This window comes from Corvus kubaryi, unplaced genomic scaffold, assembly GCF_017639235.1.
Source record: "Corvus kubaryi isolate FWS band 111438036 unplaced genomic scaffold, C.kubaryi_AGA036_p1.0 37361, whole genome shotgun sequence".
NCBI classification, from domain to species: Eukaryota; Metazoa; Chordata; class Aves; order Passeriformes; family Corvidae; genus Corvus; species Corvus kubaryi.
In genome coordinates this window covers 3,453,194-3,475,883 of record NW_024581118.1, presented here as the reverse complement: position 1 = coordinate 3,475,883, position 22,690 = coordinate 3,453,194, and the positions used below count along the sequence as shown (strand labels likewise).

The window sequence follows — 22,690 nt, the reverse complement described above, 5'->3', positions numbered from 1 at the left end:
ATGGTTTTCCAGCAGCTGTCACTTTGCCCTTCCTGGTGAGAGAGAGGTGCATCAAGAGTGACAGATAAACCCTCTTCAGACACTACAAATAAAGTGCCTCATTTGCTTTTAGCTCAAAACCAAAGCTTGTACCGCTTAAGAGAATATTCCCTGTTCCCAGGGGGGATTCAGCTTTAGGATGGGATTATATATTGCTGCTGCACAGGGAAACGTCACAGGGACCAATCACAGCTGCTGTGTCTTAGAGAGCATACACTTTTAGAGTGGCTGTGTGTGAGACTAGTCCTCCTCTCCCTCTCGGTCACCTTCCTCATGACTTCACTGTGCCCTTTAGTTGAACAACAAAGTGAAATCTGTCCTTGCCTACAGACAAGTGGGCAACAGGGAGAAAGCACTTCACAGTAAAGAGCCCTCATCGCTTTCCCACATCCTTCTCTCATGCTCTTAGAACAGAGCCTGCAAAACACTTCATGTGCTGTTTTCCTTTCTCCTCCTCTCACCATTAGTCTCCTCCTTCCCCCAAACCAGGGCTTGGGTATCCTAACACAGCTCAGACAAGTCTTAGCCCACCTGCCTGAGAGGCACAGCCCTGAAAGTATGATGAAGAATTTAGTCCTCACCTTTGAGAGACAACTCTCCAGCTTGCTCTCCTCAGCCAGGTCCTAGCAAGCACAGATCAATGAGGTGCTTCACGGAGTTAAGTCACAAAGAGAGCACAACTCCCATCCCTGTTTTGGAGCAGACCCCAAAGACCTAATCTGCACAGTCCCACTGCAGGCCTGGGTAATGCTTCCACTTTGTGCAAAATGCTTAAACAGGAAGGAAAGTAATTCTACCACCCAAAGCAAAGAAGACAGAAATACTTTAAGACCTCCTTTATTTGCGATTTTATTACTTTCTCCAAAGTCTGGGAAGGATTCTGTAAAATGCATTACTCTGCTCTGCACTGGGATAGAGAAGGCCATTAAGACATGGGACAACCATGTCCCACTGTGTTCAGACAAGGAAGCCTTTAAGCAAGTGGCATTTGGTGAGCTCATACTTCTTCCCTGGCTGGAGCTGGTGGCCCAGAATTTTAATATCCTCACAGGGAAAGGAAATAAACCTCACCTTTATGGCTGTGAGTAAAAAGAAAAAATTAAAGCAGTCAGGTGTGAAACCATGCACTGGAGCACAAGGGAAAGCATGCAGGATCAGTTTAAGTCCAACAGATGCTCATTTTAGAGGTGGATGACAAGTGTTATCATTTCAGCATCACTACCTGCCACACTGCTGATGAAAAAACATAAGGCAGCAGATGGAACAGTCACATAGAGCATTTTGTTAGTTGTTTGTAAGCAAGCAGTACAGAGAGGCAGGTTTGGGATGCTGAGCAGAGCCTGAAGGAGAGCGGGCCTTACACTCACCCTGTTCTGGGCCTCACCCTGGAGTGTGAACATCAATTTACTGCACATCTCCTTCAGTTCTTCTCTGGGCTGGGAAACATGACACAAGCAAAATAGCAAGATTTTAACCTGCAGAGATGTGGTACTGGAGTCTGAGGAACCTGGTCTACAGAACTCACACGGGTTAATCAGCCTTGCCAGCAGACTGGCAGCATTTCCCAGAACCCAGTTCTGCAGGAAGAATAGGGAATGTGCCCAAATAATGAGGAGAACTGCAGACCAAAACAGGGAGAGGCAACAGTCTCAAAAAGGTTCCCTCTGATGTAAGTGAGGGGGCTATTATTTGTTAGTAGGTTCGAATTTATTTTTGGAAGTCTGAAGTGGATAGCACCAGAGAAGGACAGAATTAAGAGGAGTCTGCAGCACAGGTTTCAGAAAGAACAGCATGTGTTAAGGCTTGTTTTACATGAAGTTCATAGAAGTTGCATGTATTGGATCAAGCAGGTCCTTGTCATGCTTAGCCAACCAGAGTATCTACAGGCAGGATGCCCCCACGAGCCCCTCCTAGTCTCTGGAACATCACCCATCAGGAGCTCCAAAGGCTGGTAGCAGGTTGGGCTGCAGATCCAGATGTCCCTGGGTGCACGTTGTCAGCTATTGTCTCCTTTGTATTGGAGCAAGCTGTCTGAATCAAAGTTTATGAAGAAATAGTGAATCATTATCTTTGGGTATTGTTCTGCAGAGAGTTCTGTTTAAGCCCTGATCTTCTTCCTCTTCCATGATAAAGACCTCTTCTTCCTCCCCAGGACTGGCTTGTTCCTGGAAGACTGAGGACAGATCTTCATCTCTGTGAAAGGGATGGAGAATTCATGTCCTTTCCATGGCTCCCAGTTCACATCCTGGGAAAAGACCAAGGAATTTCTCTTACTAAAAGTGCCCAGACCAGGTGCTAGGAGCCTACAACTGCCCGCCTCAAATACCATTTAACCCTCCAATAACCAGAGACTTCAATTATAATCAGGATTTCAGACACTCTTCATACAGATCAAACCTCTATCCAGCTTGGAAAACAACAAGACTGAGCCATCTTCAATCCCAGATAAAGCCTGTACAGTGAGATGTACCCCAAGGTGTGCACTGAAAACCAAGGGAAAGGCTACATCAGACAGTGAGCAAGCACCCCAGTGTGGCTCCCAGTGAGTGTTCCTTTAGGTGCTCCCCTCAGAGATCGAGACAGCTCCACCTCAAGTATCTCTGCCCACAAGAAGCAGGGAGCCATGAGCTCAGGTCCCCTGGATCCAGGGAGGAGAGAGTAAGAGCTGTAAGTTTTCTTAGGCATCATTTTGCTTTCTAATGAAATGAGTCAGAGGGCAATCCCTCCTGCTCCAAGGAAAGACACTCCCTCCATGTGTTTTCTCCAGGCTATGAAGGGATCATCAGCACCCCAGCTCTGCTGCTCACCTCACTGTGCTTGCTCTCCTCGTGCTCCCCGTTGAGGTTGGCCAGATGGCAGTTCCTGCAGCACCATGCACTCGGTGTGTCAGGGCACGGCTGCTGAGAGCCACATCATCGTCCCTGGGCCATGCTGTGAACTTGCAGCCACTGTGGTAGGTCACTGCATCCCTACAGGAAGGGATCAAAGACACGGATAGCAGTAAGTTACTGCAGCTGCTCAGCCTGAGGGCTTCTCCACCCTTCAGGTGGGACACAGCAGGCCTGGCAGGGGAAAGGCACAGCACAGCATAGGTCTGGACACGAATCTCCAAAGCACTGCTATTAGAGGGCATGTCCAAGGGCTGGATCCTCCCAGCTGAAGATCTAAACCCTATGGCAAGAGTGTATTAAAGGATAAATGGACACAACAGCAGTAGTAAGGATGTACCAGTGGCAGAAGCCAGCACTGCTGTTGAGCAAACTGCCATCTGAATAAAAGACACTTTTTTTTGCACTCTCAGCTGGGAAGTTGCTGCCCTATCAGCACAGGTTACCTCATGGAAACTTCCCAGCTTGCCTTTTCAGCTGGCACTTCCGTGGGTCACAGTGCCCCCTCTTCCCCATGAACAAGCAACTCTTTCTCCTGTCTTCAGCATGAGACAGGCCCATGGGTGCATTCTCCTCAGTCTCCCTAGGAACACTTCTCTCCTCAAAGAGAACCACATCTGATCCAACCTGACCTAAGGAGCTCCCACTCTGCTGGCAAAACAAACACACAGGTCCCAGCATTTGCTTCCCTGTGCAGAGACAGCACCAGGACAAGGCCCTCCTCACCAGCATTGCCTCTGTAATTCCCCACTGACGGCCTGTATCTGTCCCTGCTTGAGGCAACCTGGAAGAAGTCACGGAGAGCACAGAGAGATTGGCTGGCTGTCCACAAATGCACACAGAGCTTGCAGCAGATGGAGCTGCTCCTCCTGAGGTTGTGCAGCTTGTCAAGACCTAGAAATAAAAAACAATTACTTTTTAAAGGGGGAAGCCTGTTCACCTTTGCAGTCTTAGACTCTCACCCCATGGCCATTTTGGTTAAAGCAGCTATTTCCTGCCTCCTCCTTCCCTGCTTGAGGCTTCAGGACAATTTGCCAAGTTTATGCTGTCTTATCTCAGTTTCTTGCAAGAGACAGAAATATGAGAAAAAACAAACAACCTTAACTAGCACAAGTCTGGCTGTACTGCAACATTATTTTTCCCAGAACATTTAAAGGCTCTTACTCCAAAAACTTTGCCCTATTTAATGCTGGATTCTCTGATTCACACACTGCTCACTAGCAGAACAAGACAGACAAAAAATGACTGAGTACACCAAGTTTTGTGTAGTCTCCTGGTCTTTGCATTTTCACAAATAAAACTTATCTCCCCTCCCACGGGAACACACAAGTCTGAAATAAACAGAGCCCAGAGTTTGGCTTGCCTGGGACTGCTCCAAAGCCCAAAGATGTCAGTGGAAATACTTAGTGGGCCTTTAGAGATCCCTCAGTGCTTCACTGGCATTGCTAGGGAAGACACACAAGCTGACAATTCAAGACTGCACACTCAGGGGATTGGATATTTCAGCATTTAAGTGCTTTTACAAAGCCAATCTTTAGCCCTTCACTGGTCACACTCATGTACTGTACCAAGCCAAAATTCCCCAGTGGGATCTCCAAAATCTTCCATGTAATTTTTCCAGCCTTGGTAGAAATCCACCTTGCCAGTGCTCCACCTCTGAAACACCTGCAAAGCAAGGATTGCAGAGTGAGCGCTCCTGAGAGGATGAGGAGAGACAAGGAGGATGGGCAGGAGAAATGCTCATCACGACAAAAATGCAGACAAAAAGGTGAAGCGCTCAGGAACAGACAGCCCTACCTGATCATAGAATCATTAAGGTTGGAAAAGACCTCCAAGATCATTGAGTGCAAATTTTATGATAGTAAACTTCACCTGAGCGTGGTACACACAGGAATCCATTCCCATTTTCTGGCTGCACACAAGCACTGGGGCAAATACGTAGTTGTACAAATCTTGCAGTTTGTTTCCCACAAATCTGAGCGTGATCTAAACACTTAGACAAACAAGCTTAGAGACAAGATCCATGAGGCCTTTGAGTTTCTAAACTTCACCAGGATCAGAGGGGCTTGGCAGTAACACACGACTATTTATTTCACTGGAGAAAATCATTTATCCCTGAAAGGTATAAAAAGGTAGTATTTTGCTCTGGTTGTTGAGGGAGATTGCTATCAGAGAACCTCAGACTCACTCCTCCACATTCACACATACTCCCCACCTCAAAGCATCCATGCTTCTGCCTTCAGACTCCTTTGAGTCACTCAACACTTCCTGTGTGGCCAGAGCTGAGGTGCATGCTCACAGCACTAGCAATGAAAACACTAAGAGGCATCAGCTGAAACGCATTAACATACACCTAACCCTGGGCTCTGGGTACATCACCATCCATTACCCTCCCTAAAACATGCTACTCCATTCAGCAAGGAGCTGAAACACAGGAGTGCAGCAGAGCGAAAGGAACCTCAACTAACATCTGTGTCAAGTCCACGTGATTAGATTCATCAAAAAGCAGGAAGAGGAGCAGAGCCTCACTCACCGTCCCCCTGCCTCCGTCAGTGCTCATGTCACAGCACACCTGCAGCGGCCTGCTGCCATCCCTGTTCAGGTAAATGCTGTACATGCTGCTGGAGGCACTTCTATTCTGCTGCACCTGGCTGCAGTCCATGGGATACTGGTAGAGGAAGCTCATTGTGTGAGCAGAGCGGGGAAAACTGTCCATCAGCAAAGCAGGAGGAGGCACTTCACCTTGGGGAGGTCCTATGGACAATGGGTACTGGAAGAGAAGCAGAGAAAGCAGCAGCCCCTGCTGTGCACTCATACAGGGCCCAGCTGCATCTGCAGGTAGCAGCTCTTGGCCTTCCCCACTGCCTGGGAGCTGGCACACAGATAGGGTCCCCCAAGGCTACAAGAGATAGAACCACAGAATCCTAGAATGGTTTGGGTTGGAAAGGACCTTAAAGCTCATCTGGTTCCAACTCCCTGCCATGGCAGGGATGCCACTCACTACATCAGGCTGCTCAGGGCCCCATCCAGCCTGGCCTTGAACACTTCGAGGGATGGGGCAGCCACAGTCTCTGTGGGCAACCTGTGCCAATGCCTCACCACCCTCTGAGTAAGGAATTTCTTCCTGATCTCAAATCTAAGCCTACCCTCTGTCAGCTTAAAACCATTGCCCCTTGTCCTGCCACTGCCTGCCCATAAAAAAAGAGCCAGCCTTGGCTTGCAATAAGAGCGGGAAGAGGAGACCTTGTTTGTAAAGGCGGGAGTGGCAGAAAAAAGGGACTTTAATTTCTCTGCATTTCACAATTAATCCACAATTGGCAACCCCTGTGGGCACTGGCACAGTACGAGAGGCTCCCACAGCATGCTGGCATGAAATGTTTGATTTGCTGCCAGTCTGGTGTGCGTTTCCTGACCTCTGAACAACCTGGGCAGCTACCCAAGGCCCTAAGATCATTTACACTGCTGTGCCCTGCCATTACTAGGATGTGCAGAAAGATCTCCTGCATTATCATCCTCTCTCCTGCCCACTGGCAGCTCATGAGCAGGTTTTGTCCTGCACTTGGCTAGCAAGGCTTGCCAGCACAGGTGACCAGCGTGGGCAATCTCCACTCACACTGTCACACTGTGTTCCCAAGCCTCCAGGTGGTGTGGCTTAGCACGGACACCCAGCCAGGAGCAGCACCACTGATTTGCTAAATGGTTGGCTTATGATCACAGTTTCCCTGTGCATCTGTAGGACACAAACTCTGTCTTTGATCTCTACTGTGATGAGCAACAGCTGCAGAGCACAGGGGAAAAATGCAACAATCCAAGGCCAGTTCCTACCTGTTGAGAAGCTATGCTCTTTCTGCTCTGGTGATCTCCCTTGTAGGGAGACAGTGTACCTCACTCCTTGTGCCAGCCCTTCCAGCACTAACAGTTGTTTGCTGGGACCCAGATATACTTTCTGCCAAGTGACAAAAGCTGAACCCAGCTCAGAAGAGCATTTAGCTTTTCTGGACCACTGTGCCTCAAACCCCAGATGCATTTACAGGCTTTTCTTGTAGGGTTCAGAGAAGCAAATTCACCCTGTATCCTTGAAACATGAAGTCCATCACCTCAGAAGGAAGACTGGGGGCAAGGTCTCAAGAAACACTCCTAGGACACTGAGGGCACCCTGTCCCTGGTGAGTGCTGCCCTTCCAGGTAGTAACAACTTAGAACAAGTGAAGAGGTGACCATGTTTTCTGCTCCTGAAGATCTGTTGGGAAGAGGACTCCACTGTCACAAAGTCCCTCCACAGCTTCTACTCATGACAGCAGCACATTGCCTTCCTTGAGCTCTCCCTCCCCGGGTCACAGCATAGATTCCCACTCAAAATTGTATTTCTGTGGTCCACATACCCACAAGGACCAACTGTCAGAGCTCATAATCACAAGGGTAATTTCAGTGGGGTCTACGGGCCTGAGGAATTCAAGGAATTCACTGTACCTTGCTTGTCCCATCTTCATCCTGGTAGGTCAGAGAATAGTGATCAACCTGTGGTGCAGCAGGAGCAGGATGAGTCACACCTGATACGTGGAGGTTCTTGGGAGGATCAATCTCTAGTCAAAAAGAAAAGTCAAGTCCCATCTGTTATGGATCTAGTAAAAGCATTAGACAAGCCCTGCCTCAGCTTCAGATTTTTGGCAGCAGCTTAAATTCAGGTGACCCACACCTAAACCATGCTGGCTCACAAGTTCTTTAAAACTTCAAATCAGGTCTATTGTAAAATGAGTTATTTATTGAACAGACAGAATATTAACAGACAAAAGGCCTTAAACAAGAGTTTAAAGAGTATAAGAGTTAAAAAAGAGTTACTTACTACACACTAGAACTACTAGTAGATTTACATAAAACAGTGCACAACACAAAGGTACCTATATTATAGCTAGCAAAGAAATAGTACAGGTTAGGAGTCAATGTAGTTTACCACCAACTGATGATACGGGACACATATTCCTTTTACCCAACTGCCAGAAGAGTACCTCAGGGCCAGCATTCCAAACCTTGAGGAGAGGTCTCCACACATTTCCAGGGAAAACAGAAGACTTCTTCTTTGTGAAAGTTCTGCGTAGCTTTTATAGTTTGTAAAGTGAAGTGTGTGTCAGTCATATTCCAAGGCTTATCTCCATTCAATCTGCTCTTAAGGCAGGATATTTATTGTCAACTGGGAATTCACCTCTCTGACCCAGAGATAACTCACTACAGGACAGATGTCTGGCTTGGGTAATCTCACCAATGGGCAGATTCCTGTGAGGGGGGAAGACGCCCTGAGCTATGGCACTGGCTGATAGAATAGATAAGCTCTTCTGTGGCAGAGGGGAAGTCCTTCTACACCACTGCATAAACCAAAGACACAAACTGCAGTGCAGGTCTTGGGCTGAACTGCAGTTGCCTGAAAGCCAACCAGTGGCTTTCACAGCTAGCAGGCAGTGGAAGCCTAGACCAAACACTGCAAGCCTTTTACAGATCTGGTTTGGGATGTTCTGTGAGTCTGACAATTGGCTCAAGTGTGCAGTGTCCAGGAGCTCATTGCATGTCTGCCTGAGGAGTCTCCATCAGGCTCATGTCTGAGGAGCCCTCATGGATAGGACAGGTTTAGGCTCTATGCCTCAGTCCCAAAGCACAGTTCTAATGTGGCCTGCTGAGAGCCCCTACCTTTGTTCCCCCACTGCAGAGAAGAATTACTTCACAGGCTTTGTTGCTGTCATGCTCCAGTCTTCTTTAGTAAATGCAGGAATACGAAGAAACCCAGAGCTTGAGAGTTCAGTCTGTGCTGGAGATGGGACACCAGCTCCTTCACTGGCATCGGAGGCTTGGCCAGACTTTTCCTGAGCAGTCAGACTGCCCAAGGTCAGCATGAGAAGAAGAACAGAATTCTTTTAATGCAGTGCCAGTTCACAGCAGTTGTCAAGAAGTGTCTTACAAGGTGCCAACAAGGAAGCTGTAGTGCTTCCCTCAGGATAAATCCAGTTTTTAAATCTGTGTTGAAAGTAGCAACACTGGAAGCAGCTTCTCTGTAAACTTCATCCTGTGCTTGCTATATTCTATGTACTTTGGGAACATCTTAAGGAAACTATTTGATTAGTAAAGTTTTACTGGCTTTCCAAGTTTTACAGAGGATGTCCTTGGTGGGCAGTGCTGGCCTCCAAGGAAGAGTGCTTCAGCCCTGAAGTACACCTGAGTCTCCATCAAACTATAAATGAATAATTTATCTCAATTCCCTGCTCTTCCACAAATCTCCCTGAAGGACTACGGACATGTTGTTGTCTGTCTTTTCTGTATAAACCAGGCTACAAAACTTCCCAGGCCTTGAAGAATGCTATGAGGATAAGCATAACAACAATTATAATGCGGTTGTGAAAAGGCCACAGAAAAACACAAGGCTGTGCTTTGTCTGTCTTAGATAAATGAGAAGAGTCGGGCAGGCTGGCTCCTCCCAGGAAATGCTGCACTCCTCATGCACAGTGTTACTGCTTAAAGCAGATAAAAAGGCGAAGAAGAAGAAATCAAACCACCAAATATAAGAGCAGGGGCAGCAGCACTGTAGTTCACAGCCCATGTTGTTTAAAACGCTGTCTGCTCACCACAACCGAAGGCCACCTTACACGAGGCTCACGAGTTAAGCACTAGTCCATTATCTAATGAACTTGTGCTTCATTTGGGAGAGCACTAAACAACTGCTTTAAGTGAAACAACCCAGAAACCTCCTCACCCAAGTTCACTACATGTGTATCTCCAGCTGGACAGGAGAGGGAGCTAAGAGGTACCAAATCCATCCCAAGAAGCAAGCGATGGGAAGGGCAGCCTCAGACGCTGCGGCCTCACAGCATTGCCCTTAAAGGGCAGCTGGCAGCTCCCACAGCTGCAGGTGGTCACCACAGGGCAGTTTCCTGCCCCAGCCAGTTTTAATGCTAAGGAGTAATCAGCCAGCACCTTGAGTGAGAAAATGTATTCCTTTTGTCCTCAGAAGTCGTATTATTTCAGCAGAGGTATCATTTCTTTTGTGCAGATAGTTCAAAAATATCACTACTAATGTTAAATGCATTCCCTCTCCCAGCAGTTTCACTTCATGTGAAATCTCCAGGTGTCTCCATTTTCATGCTTGTTCAAGGAAAAAAAAAACCAAACAACATTTCAATTTGCTGAAACTCTCCTTGAATTTCTAGTTCCAGATAGGTTCAGCCTTTTGGCCTCAATTTGTCCCTACCAGCTGCCCTTGATCTCTGTAAGCACTGGGGAACTCTTTGGCATCTTGCCCTAAACCCAAGTTTCAACTGTTCTATCTCACACCAGCTGGATTCATAAACTAGAAAAAGTGCATTAGCAAGGTCAATGGATATAGAGTAACCCCAAGTGTTCCCAGTACATCACAGTCCCTTATGGCTAACTGAACAGAACAGATTTAAGCCTGCTTAGCAGTCTCCTAGGACTGGCCTAAGGTCACAAGTCAAAGGGCAGGGCATTATTTTTAACTGTCTCCAATTCTAAAATGGTTTCATTTTGGTTCTTAAACCTGTTATTGCTAGGCTTGATAGCAGCACATGAAGCACTGCACATTTTTGATTAAGGACTAGTGAAATAAGGACCATCAGCTGCCATCACTCTTGTATTATGACATCTGCCTCTTCTATGATCACCTATAGCAGCAGTCTCTGTTATGGGTAGCCTGCATGCATGTATTTCAATTACTACATTTGATGATTGAAGTAGGGCTACCCCTGTGCAGCAATGCAAAAAGAGCTCATAAAACATAAAATAACCAGCCTCCAAAGCACACATACTTGTCGCCTGTCCAGAAAGTGAGAGAACAACCAAAGCTTCTTCGTTAAGAGGCCAGGGTGACCCAGGTACACATTTATGCATCTCCCCCCAGCAAGTCCCTGACCCAGAGATGAGTCCTGGCAATGCCTGCCACCACTTCCAGTGGATTCCAATGTTCAGATTTACAGTGTTGTTATAAACAGGGAACATGTCAGGAAGACCACTACACATCCTTAACCAGGACTGGCAACACAAGAACAACTGAGGAACCATGACTATTCATTCTATTGCAAAAAAAGGTGGCCTGCATGCTGTTAACCTCTCTGCACTTCAATTTCTTCATCTAAAGGAAATGAATAGTTCCCTACTGCATGATGAAGGATAAACAAATCAACCAATTAAAATAAGACTACACAAACACGTAAGACACTGCTGCAAGGGCTTTGTTTACCCTAATCCTTGTTAGTATTTACAACACAGCCCATTTGTAGTACCTACAGGGAACTAGAATCTCTCTGTGATGATGCTGAATAGGTTTCATGGCAAGATGCACTAACCTGAAGACTTGATCTGTTAAGCCTGAATCTCCCTCTGCTGTTAAACTGTCTTAGGGTGGGCATCCTTAGTGCCAAGGCAAAGCTGGGCTTTAGCTTGTACTCAACAAAGTCCATTGCCCACTTACCTGTCACAGCCTCAGTGCTGGCCCTCTTGCTCTGCTGCTCTCCCTTCTCTGCCCAGATATAAATGATGTATTCTGTGCCTGGCCTCAGTCCTGCCAAGGTAGTGACATTCTTGTCTTTTTCCACCTCTTTCTCCTCTGTGTGCCCACTAGCTGAGGTGTAGCTCACTCTGTATCTGTCTGTGGAAGCCTGGACTACGTTCAGGAAACAGTAATTGCATCCTCTGTCACCTGGTCAATCAACAGCTCAGTTAGGCTGTCAATTTCTGTAAGAAAAAGTTGTAATTATTTGAAGTTTTAGTATAGTGCTGTGGTAATCACAATGGTCTGAAGACACAGACAACACAAGTTTTATAGCCAGAGGGAGTGTATTCTATTAGACTATCAAATACATTTGGAAAAGCAGGTGAAATTTGGGAAATTATTCTATGTCTAAAGACCTAAAAGGGATTTTGTGTATCCAAAAGCTTGCTTGTTTTTTTCTCTCCCGCCCAAACTGGTAAATCCAACAGAAGTTTTACCTTTAGCTGTAAACTGTGTTTTGACCACGCAGTGCAAATAACCGCTACTTAAGCGAGTCACCGTTGGATATTTGTGGAGCCAAATCATTTTGTACTGCTGGATACAGTGCAAGGAAGATAAAATAAGTGTGCTAACTGCTTCCATGTCCTGCTGTTCTTGATCCATTGATAACCACATCTGCACACCAGTGCCAAGGTGGCTGAGCTTTGGCAGACTCAGTCTGCCCTGCACTGGGTGAGATGTGCTGCTGGTTTCTGTGGAACAGCTGAGTGAAAAACATGGGCGTCCACACAGGGCTACTCTTACTCCTTCCCCTCAAGAGCCCTGCTGATTTCTACCACCTCTTATCCTTTATTTCTTGCCAAGAAACAAACTAGCAAGGAGGGGGGGTGTGCCCAATTCTGAGGTATTTCAGTTGGGGTTTAAGTCTCTGCACAGCTATGAGAGCAGGGCTCTTTCTTTGGGACCAACAAAAGCAGAGACAGAGCCCAGGCACAATGTGGTGTTACTGACTTCTGCTTTCTGAAGGTCACAACATCTTGCCTGAGTTGTTCTGGGAATTAACAAAAAAAAAAAAACCCCAAATCACCTGCTCAGAATCTGTGAATTGCAGCTGTCACTTTCAAACTCCTCCCACTGTTACAATCCTTCCCCTGCCCCATTCTCAGATGGAAACACAACACTAGATCCCAGGAGTCCTAAATTCGTATCACAACACAGCCTGCAGTCATGTGGCCCTTTGAGGACAGCCCTAGAACCCACGACCTTCACAGAGAACAAGTTGTTTTGTTTGTTTGGTTAGGATTTTTTAAGTCACTGAACTACTAAATACATCTTAGCAGCCTGAGCAGCAAAGGTCTTGCAGATGCCTCTCAAATTATTGCAACAGCATTTCTTATTCTGCTGGAGGCTCTAAACTCCAGGGCACAAATGCACAACAGCCACAGTGTAATTTCCCCCACACCAGCTTAGCTGCACTGTGATTTACCACACATTAGCTACAGCAAAAGTTGTGATTTTCCACCTGCATGTACTAATCTCAGCTCTTTTGTGAGATGAAAATACATTACTTTTCATTTTAATGAAAGATGCTGAGGCTTGTTTGTGCCACCAGCAGCACATGCTGGGAATGGGGATTTGAATAATCACAGCTCAGCTCGTTAGCAGTATGAGATGCTCACCTGCGGCAAGAAAAACTAAGAAAATTATTTTCTTGTGTGCTATGAAAATCAAGTTTGTTCTTCAGTTCTAATTGCACCACAGCTGGATATGGACTGTGCTGCTCTGCACATGCAGTGCTTTTCACTACTTAACTCCCTGCGTGGTCCAGGAGCTGCCCACACAGTCATCTGTACCAGTGAGAACATGGGCTGGCTCGAGACAATGAACCAACCTGAAAGTAGGGGATTGACTGAGCTTCATCATGAACCACTGGACTGATCCCCTCGTGTGAGAGCTTCAGACAGTCCTACAAATTCCCCCAAGGCATCTCTTGTTATGTCTAGTCCAATTTACTAGGCTTAAATGTGTTGGTGAACAACCTGAGTGGAGCACTGCAAACATTCCCCTAGGTAATTTTTGTGAAGAAATGCAGATTGCACACATAGAAGACATTTGTCAATTGTCAGCAGAAACTGCTTCTGTACTCACAGTCACACATGGATGGCTGGATTGTAAAAATTCATTAAGACAGAGGTTCAAGAAGTTTCCCAGTCCAGCTGCGGACTCAGCTGCAAGCACCCTTCCAATGGAGACTCCCTGTCACCAAAGGACAGCAACCAAATATACTGTTTGGGAGATTTGATTTCCCACATGTTTTTTAATTTATGTTATCATCCAAATAAACACAGTTTTCTTTTTTACGCTTTGCCACGATTATCTGTCTGAAACGAGCCTTCCTGTCCTGTTGGGAAATGCTACAACAGTCACCCAAAGAAATGCTTGGATATGGTTTATGGCATTTTAAGGGCAAGGCATGAATTACACATTCCAGGTGGTTATGAGGTTTTAGTTTTGGCTGTGGCTGACTGTTCTCTGTACTAATAGTAACTGGTCCCTTGCCATAGTGCCTGTCCACAACAGGACTCAGAGCTGTAAGCTGAGCTGGAGACCTGTTCAGCCACACTAATAAGAATTACATGGATTTTTTGCCTCACTAAAAACATGTGCAAAGCAGGAGAGGCTTTACCAAAACAAGTAAAATTGATGAAGGAGTTTGAATTTCAAACTCAGTTCCCTCCAGTGCTGCTACAGCTCACCTGTCACAGCTCTGGTGCTTGCCTTCTTACTCCGCTGAGGTCCCTTCTCTGCCCAGATGTCAGTGACATATTCCATGTCTGGCTCCAGATCCAGTGAGGTGACCATGTAATTTTCACTGCCCACCTGTATTTCCCTGGTGTCTCCATCAGCCGGGGTGTATCTCACCATGTACCTGTCTACAGGAGCCTCCACTTTATTCCACAACACTATGGCAGTATCCTCTGTCACTCAGTCAGTTGTCACATTGGTTGGGCTGTTGACTCCTGAGACAGCATTTCAAAGTGCAGGATTAGCTACCTCCAGTTGAATTAAACCACTAAAATACATGTCATGGCATGTTAGGAAGAAATGCTTCCCTGGAAGTGTGGTGAAGCACTGGAACAGGGTGCCCATAGAAGCTGTGGCTGCCCCACCCCTGGAAGTGTTCAAGGCCAGGTTGGATGGGGCTTGGAGCAACCTGGCCTACTGCAAGGTGTCCCTGCCCAGGGCAGGGGTAGGGTTAGATGGATGCCTGAAGTGGCCACCTAAAAACAGAGACTAGACAAGAAAAAGGGAATAAAGGTAGGTATTTATTTGAAGGGCCTTCAGGAGACACCCTGGGCAGTCCAAAGGCTACACCCAAGATGGACTCCGGGTCACGAGTTCTTCATACTTTTATAAGTTTGGTCCATTTGCATATCAGGATAAATTCTCCAATTACAACCCCAGTTAATGATGAAGTTTGCCCTCCTCTTCAGAAGCCTTAGTTTACGTATTTTGGGGCCTGGGACAATCTAGGTGTCCTTGGAGAGCAAACCTATAGTGGCTTGTTAAGTCTAACTAGCATGAGAGAACAGCAGCTAACAGGCCACAGGAAACTTCAGAGTTGCACACTAGGCAGTACAGGATTTGAAAAACATAAAAGTTAAAATCTAAGGCATCAAGATTATGCTCTTTAAGGTCCCTTCAAACCATTCCATGTATGCATTTCCTTTATTTTTGCCTTACTGCTTTGGCCAGCTAAAACACTCAGGTTTCCCCCAACAGCCTTTGAAGGAAGGCATCCATGAGAAACCAGGAGAAAGAAGGAATGTTCCACCATTTAGATGAAGCTCTCCATTTCTTTCTGCAGGCAGGGCTTGCAGGCTACCTGTCTCACCTTCCATAGGTACCAGCTTAACCTAGATGCCTTAAAGATCTAGAAATATAACAAGACACTTTCAAGACAATGTTAACACAGGAAGTAATATAAAAGCTGGCCTTTAACTGGAGGCCTCCAGAGGTAAGTATGGAAAAATGCCCACCTCACATAGAGCAAATACAGTTTTATAAATTTATCAAACCAGCATAATTGACAAGAATCCCCAATTAGAAACACAGGTGGTGAGGTAATTCCACCCCTTGGTTCAACCTCTTCTGGAGCCCCTCTTCTAGCTGTTTATAGAAAAGTGTCTTGGGAGGGTAGCTCATCCTTGGTCTCCAGAGGAAGCAAGATTAGGATTGGGGCCTTTGGAATGTGTTTTGTCTTTCTGTCTATCAGAATAGGAAAAATGCTGGGGCTAGCTAGGAGCTATATAACTATACAGCAATAGTCTGCAGAGAGACAAATATATGAAGAATATAAAAAAGTGAAAATCATTTTGGCATCAACCTTCTGGCTTGCCCCTCCCAGCTCCAAGTACAGTGCCTACCCTTTCTCTGCCTCCCCTGTCAGCCATCTGCTGCTCCTCCCTTTCTGCCTTCCCTGCAGACCTGTCTCTCAGACTCCCCCAAGGTTTTGCTATTTTAGCTGATGAATCAGAGCTTGGTGGTAGCTCTTGAAGTAGCTGGTATTTGTCTTAGTTGTATCTCCTAAATTCCAGGAGTTACATAAGAATATGAGCATTGGGGATTTTTTTTCCCTTTTTTAAGAATTTTTGCAGCCCCCATGTCTGCCAAGAACAGCTTGAAAACACAAGTCAAGGGTATTCCAAATAATCAGAAGAACAGCCTTAAAATGACATTGTGGAGGTTGTTAGGTTCTAAATTTCATTTTAGTGGAATCATTTACACAATAACCTCAGGAATGTCAGGCCTGATATGGAATTTTTCAGTCTCTGGAAGCAGCACGCCTACCTTTTTGTAAGTGACGAATTTCAGAAATTCCAGAATCTTGTAAGTAGAATGAGAGTTTAAAATTCTTCAAGGTGTCTTTTGCAATAGAATAGCTCAAAAATATTCAGCCTTTTTTTTTTTTTTTTTTTAAGACACTTCATTAGCCAACAGAGTTGTTACTCCATGCAGAGGCTAGCTCACTACACTTATCCTGTGTCTGGATGGAGCTGTTAGTCAAGTTTAGGGTGAAGTTACTGTAAAAAATCAAAGCAAAAGACTGAGCTAGGCCTAGGTTTAGTATTTAATATACAATGTAGGTAAGCTCTAACAAGGTATAAGCAGACCTGGCTGCAGGTCATGCATGAAGAAGCAGTCAATTATGAACCTTTTGTGCTGGAATTCTGAGAGATCTGTCCCCAAACCCTGTAGTAAGAGCAACTTTCCACATACCAGTCCTGCCAGTCACTGAGAATGGTTTCCCCTCTGTGCTGTCTTTCACAGGTACGACAGTGACCTCATGTTCTGTTCCAGGTTTCAGGCCTACAAAGAGCAAAAGGGAGCATTACCAACAATTAGGGAAGGCAGCATTTGTTCTTGAAGAAAGCTGTTTTGTGTAGTTTATCCAGCTCCAGGTTTGTCACAGAGGGGAACTGAAAGTTTAGACTGCTATCCAACCTGCTTTTGCCTTTTCAATGCTTTGATAGCACCTTTGGTCTAGGCTTGCCCTTAGGGCATATTGACTGCTGCTGGTGGGGACTTCCATAATATCAGCTCTGAAACAGAAGAATGCACTTTTTTCCAAACAAGGACAGAATTACATGAATGAATATGCCTGGAAAATTGCTATCCACAGAGCATAGCTTTCTCCCTGTGGAGACACTCATCCTTATGCGATAGGGGAGCCCCAATAGATCTCACTGGACATTCACACATGAGAGAAGAATTGTCTCAGGACTACAGTCTGACTGTCAGTCATTCCTGCCACTTCTCCATGCTCCTGCCCAGTTTGGAACACCCACGAGTACTCACCAGTCAGGATGTATCTGCTCTTAGGGTCATTGCTTTTGGGCACCATGACCTGCTTCTCCTCCATCTCCATTAGGGATCTGAACTTCAGCTTGTAATAATCACATCTGTTGGTGGGTTCTCCTGCTCCACTTCCAGGGAGTACTCCATCTCCTCTGTCACCCAGATGGCACTGGCCGCAGGCAGGACTGGGAAAGACAGCAGAGGGATGTAGAGAAGCAGCAGCAGCACAAAAAGGTAAACAGAAGACAGAAAAGTTGCTAAACAATGCTCCTTCCCTGCCCCATTTCCTGCTCTGAGACCCGAGACATTTTCCTCAGCCAAACTGAAGAGTCAAGCAAGTAGAGCACAGTCATTACTTCAACAGCTTTAGTTTTATTGGTAACATGGTAACAGCCCAGCTCTGGTGTTTGCTGGCTCTCAGTTCCCACCTGTTGTGCTAGAAGCAGGAAAAATGTCAAAATCACCAAGCTTCTCACTGTCTTTGCCAAGTACAAACAAACAGCATAATATCAGCTGCTAACCAGATGACATTTCAGCTCTCAAGAGACTGCTTCAAATACACAGCCTTTGCACACTCAACCTCTTAACCTCAGCAGGATCATGCTCATTCAGGCCTGGGAAGAGACTGTGAGGAGACTACTCACTGCTGCAGACATGTCTGGACAGTAAGTACCTAGGAATGACACCCTGCCTACTTTGAAGTTCTTTCTGCATCCAGCTGAACAGTGCATTACTCTTAGTAACATGCTGCCTTTATCCTGCATGCTCCCATTCCTGATTCTTGCAGCAGGCAACACTACAAATTCACTGGAATTCACTTGTCAACAACAAGTGGGATTTGGACAAGAAAAATGGAGAGAGAGGAAATCTGCAATACATTCAGCCCTAATGATCCAAATCTGGGAACAGATTCTCCAGAAACAATGACATAACTAGGCTGGGAAGAGGAAGTGCTCTCCAGCACTCAGTTCCCCTCACTTGTTGAAATATAACTTAAAGATTTACAACATTTACAATTTAAAAAAAATATTATCTGCTCCTACCTGTACTTGCTTCTAGATGCTTGGGCTCACTGGCAATCCCCTTCTTCACATGATGGAAGCATGACATTGTGAGATTCCACCCTTGTAACACATGCAATCTCATAGCTGAGCTGCTCTTTGGGCACGTGGATTTATTTCACCAGCATCTCATACCGAGCCGGATAACAGGTAAGGAGGTAATTATCCACACCAGTCACTGGATCCCAGCTGACAGCCAGAGAGTTCTCCATGGAGCTCAGCACCTGCATATTCTGGGGAGCAAGGACTACAAGAGAAACAAAGAAAAACATTGCAATGAGGATCACAACTTGCCATATGGCCAAGCATGAAATTTCTTCAAACATATTTTGAGTAAGAAAATGCAGAACTGGAGCTCCCAGCCTGCAGTCATCTTGGATTTAACCATTTCTTTCTGCTCAACAGCATATCATCAGATACAAATGAATAATGCAGCCAGCAACAAATACAGTAATTTCCTGGATGACTCTTTCCAGCTTCTAAACGCACACTGGTGTAAGGAAAACTCTCTCATAAAGCTCTCCCTACCAATGCATCCAGGAAGAGAAAGACAAGCCAAACCCCTCTTTTCCTGTAACTGCCAGAGTTAATACAAAATGTCAGCTGGTCCCCAAAACCAGGGAGTGCAGCTTCTCTACAGCAGAGGCAGAAACCTGAGCTTTTCTGCCGGAGTACTGATGGAAACTTACACTTGGTGCCTGGAGGAGACCTGGGCAAATCTGCTGCACTTAAGACATTTCAAGACACCAATATTACCTTAATTTCGCCACAAGACAGACAGCTCACCAGTGTCTTGAAGCAGACCTTGAAAGCAGTCCATCTAGAACATCCGTTTACCATCAAGTTTACCTGATTTTAATTACAAGTGTGTTGGGGTGGCTCAGCCTGCTCTCGGGCTGAAACCATCAAATGTCAGTCACCCGAAGAGATCACTGTGGTCTAGGTTACCTCCCCCTGGGTGGCTCCCAATCCTAAATTACCTCCCCCTGTTCCAGAAAGTTCTCCCTTTTGTAGTTATTAATTGGTTCCCTGTTATGACTCCTGCCTCCATATTTTCCCCATTTGTTCTGAAAAATTGTATCCTCCCCTCTGCTTGTACCCCATTGGTTGTTTTCCCTTTCCCTGCCTTACTCCACCCCCCCCATAAAGGGGCTAGCCTGCGTCTCCTCGGGGCTTTTTGCTGGTCCGTGGTCCCTCTTGCAATAAACCTGTTGGCACTCACACCAGAAGCCCCTCCCGCCTTCTTTGCCTCCGGGCAAACGCCAGCCTGATCATCGGCTGCCCGACAATGTGCTTCCTCTGAGGAGGAGCCAGCGCACGCACCCATCCCAGGCTGATTCCACAGAGCCGTCCAGCAAGGAAGCTGTGGAGGCCAACGCTGCGTCCCCTCGGGGCTTGTGATTACAAGCCCCCGGTTGCGTTACAAGTGAGCTGATCATAAGCTGATCAAGCCATCTACCAGCTGTATTTCATTAGCAAGTGTCGTGATTTGACTCTGGCCAAATGCCAGGCACCCACAGAAGTCACTCACTCACCCTCTCCTGCTACAGCTGGACAGAGGGGAGAAAAAATTTAAACAGAGGGCTCATGAGTTGAGATAAGGACCACGAGAGAACACTCCAAGGGCAAAACAGGCTCAGCTTAGAGGTACAAAGTGAGTTTATTACTAACAAAATCGGAGGAGGGTAACGAGAAGTAAAAAAAACATTTAAAAACACCTTTTCTTCCCCCAAGCCCTCCCTCCTTCTCACCCAACAGCACAGGGGAGAGGGCGTGGGGGTTTGCTCAGTTTGTCACCCAAGGATTTTCTTCTGCTGCACAGGGAGAGAAGCTGTAGAAGTTGTTCCCCTGCTGCACCGTGGGGTCCCTGCCACGGGAGACAGTTCTCCGTGACCTTCTCCAGCGTGGGTCCACTCTGACGAGCAGCGGTGCTGCCAAACCTGCTGCAGTGTGAGTCCCTCCCACGGGCACACAGTCCTCCCAAAACTGCTGCGGCGTGGGTCACTCTTCCACGGGGTGCACTCCTCCAAGGCCAGGCTGCTCCAGCCTGGGAGCGGGGCACCCTCTCTCCATCGGGTCTCCCACTGGAGCACAGCCTCCTCCAGGCATCCACCTGCTCTGGCATGGACACCTCCCCCGTGGGCTGCGGATGTATGTCTGCATCCCCTGTGGATCCCCAGGGGCTGTGGGTGGATCTCTGCATCCCCCGTGGATCCCCAGGGGCTGTGGGTGGATCTCTGCATCCCCTGTGGATCCCCATCGGCTGCAGTGGCACAGCTGCTTCACCACGGTCTTCACCTAAGCCTGCAGAGGAATCTGGGCTCCGGTGCCCAGGGCACCTCGTGTCCCTCCTTCTCCACTGACTCCGGTGCCTGCCTGTTGTTCCCCTCAGGTGCTCTCACCATGCTCCTCTTCTCTGGCCCTGAAAAAACTGTCTGTGTACACTGTTCTGATTTTCTCCTTCAATCTGTTATCACAGAGGTGTTAGCAGCCTCTGCAATTGGCCCAGCCTTGGCCAGGAGCTTGTCCATCTTCAGAGCCATCAGGGATTGGCTCTGTCGGACATGGGGAAAGTTTCCAGCAGCTTCTCACAGCAGCCACCTCTGTGGCCCCCCCGCTACCCAAAACCAGGCCCTGCAAAACCAACACAGTCCCCTGGTCCGGGGCTGCTCCGGGCCCGTTCCCGGCTGCCCCGCTGCTGTTGGGACCCTTTGTGACACGGGACCTGATGGTGGCCAGAGACCTTTGTGACATCAGAGAGCCCCACCCTGGCTGAGGGGTTTCTAGGGGCACCGCAGGGCTCGGGGTGCCCAGTCCCAGGAGAGCCACTCCAGAAGGAGGAAGCAACTCCCGGGATCCGTCTGCGCCAGAGGCCCAGAGCGACGGACGCGGACAGAGGCAGCGAAGCCACCCCCGAGTCCCGGTGCCCCAGCCCCGTAGCCAGCTGGCCGCACGGCCAGGCCCTCAGCAGGCAGTGAGTAGGGGCAGGGAGCAGGTCAGGCCTGCCACTGTCACACATCGAGGGGAGGACGAGGGGAGCTTTGCTGAGATGGGCCAAGAGCTTTCCCGGTGGGGAGCTGAGACAAAGCAGGAGATGTCCAAAATCTCCCTGTGGGAACAGCAGACAGGGCCAGAAGTGCACCCAGTGAAGGGCAGCAGCGCCAAGGAGCTGTCCCGAGGGGCAGAGGATGGAGCCCAAGATCTGTCCCAGCAGCAGGACGATGTCACCTGCAGCACTGGGGACAAAGCCTTGGGCCCAGGGACGGAGGAGGGGCCCCAGCCTTGTGTCCCGGCGGGGCCCGGCTCCCCCAGCCCCGCGGGCACAGCGGCGGCAGCAGAGGCAGCGCCTGCCCCGCCCTGCGCCTCTCCTGGCCCAGGCCAGGGATGGGATGAGAGGGAACGGCCTCCAGCTGTGCCAGGCAAGGGTCAGGTTGGATACTGGCAACAATTAATGCCTGGAAAGGGTTTTCCAGCCCAGGCATGGGTTTCAATGGGGTCCTGGAGCAATGGGAGCTGCACACGGTGGGATGCTTCCAGGCCGGGCTTTGCCGTGGAAAACACAACCCCTTCCCTGGGTTTGGAATAAACCTGGAGTCAATCCAGGTCCCATGCAGGGCTCTGGGCACAGCAGGGCCATGAGTGCCTGTCGTGGTTTGGCGCTGGCCCTACGCCAGGCACCCACGAGCGTCACTCACTGACCCTCCCCTGCCACAGCTGGGCAGAGGAGAGAAAAATGTAATGAAGTTGAGTTAAGGACCGGGAGAAAACACTCCAAGGGCAAAACAGGCTCAGCTTAGAGGTACAAAGTGAGTTTATTGCTGACAAAATAGAGGAGGATAAGGAGAAGTAAAAGAAGTCCTTGAGAAAAGCACCTTTTTCCCCCAAGCCCTCCCTCCTTCCCAGCGACAGCGCAGGGGAAAGGGCGTGGGGGTTTGCTCAGTTTGCCGCGTGAGGTTTTCTTCCACTGCTCACGGAGAGGAGCCCTTCCCCTGCTGCCCCATGGAGTCCCTGCCACGGGAGACAGTTCTCCGTCACCTTCTCCAGCGTGGGTCCACTCTGACGAGCAGCGGTCCTGCCAAACCTGCTGCAGTGTGAGTCCCTCCCACGGGCACACAGTCCTCCCAAAACTGCTGCGGCGTGGGTCACTCTTCCACGGGGTGCACTCCTCCAAGGCCAGGCTGCTCCAGCCTGGGAGCGGGGCACCCTCTCTCCATCGGGTCTCCCACTGGAGCACAGCCTCCTCCAGGCATCCACCTGCTCTGGCATGGACACCTCCCCCGTGGGCTGCGGATGTATGTCTGCATCCCCTGTGGATCCCCAGGGGCTGTGGGTGGATCTCTGCATCCCCCGTGGATC

The 22,690-nt window shown here is 48.0% G+C and overlaps 1 protein-coding gene across 1 annotated transcript in view; it reads right to left on the bottom strand.

Annotated features, from left to right (window-relative positions):
- Positions 1-860: 860 nt before the first annotated feature.
- The window catches only part of TNN (tenascin N), a 34,249-nt gene continuing 12,419 nt past the window's right edge, over positions 861-22,690 (bottom strand). Inside the window, 15 exon segments of the mRNA XM_042033776.1 lie at positions 861-2,284; positions 2,847-2,920; positions 2,923-3,000; positions 3,645-3,821; positions 4,496-4,592; positions 5,461-5,697; positions 7,397-7,509; positions 11,394-11,594; positions 11,597-11,656; positions 14,171-14,434; positions 16,695-16,784; positions 17,274-17,375; positions 17,378-17,458; positions 18,317-18,371; positions 18,373-18,581. Coding sequence (XP_041889710.1) covers positions 2,138-2,284; positions 2,847-2,920; positions 2,923-3,000; positions 3,645-3,821; positions 4,496-4,592; positions 5,461-5,697; positions 7,397-7,509; positions 11,394-11,594; positions 11,597-11,656; positions 14,171-14,434; positions 16,695-16,784; positions 17,274-17,375; positions 17,378-17,458; positions 18,317-18,371; positions 18,373-18,581 — 1,985 coding nt within the window. The 3' untranslated portion in view covers positions 861-2,137.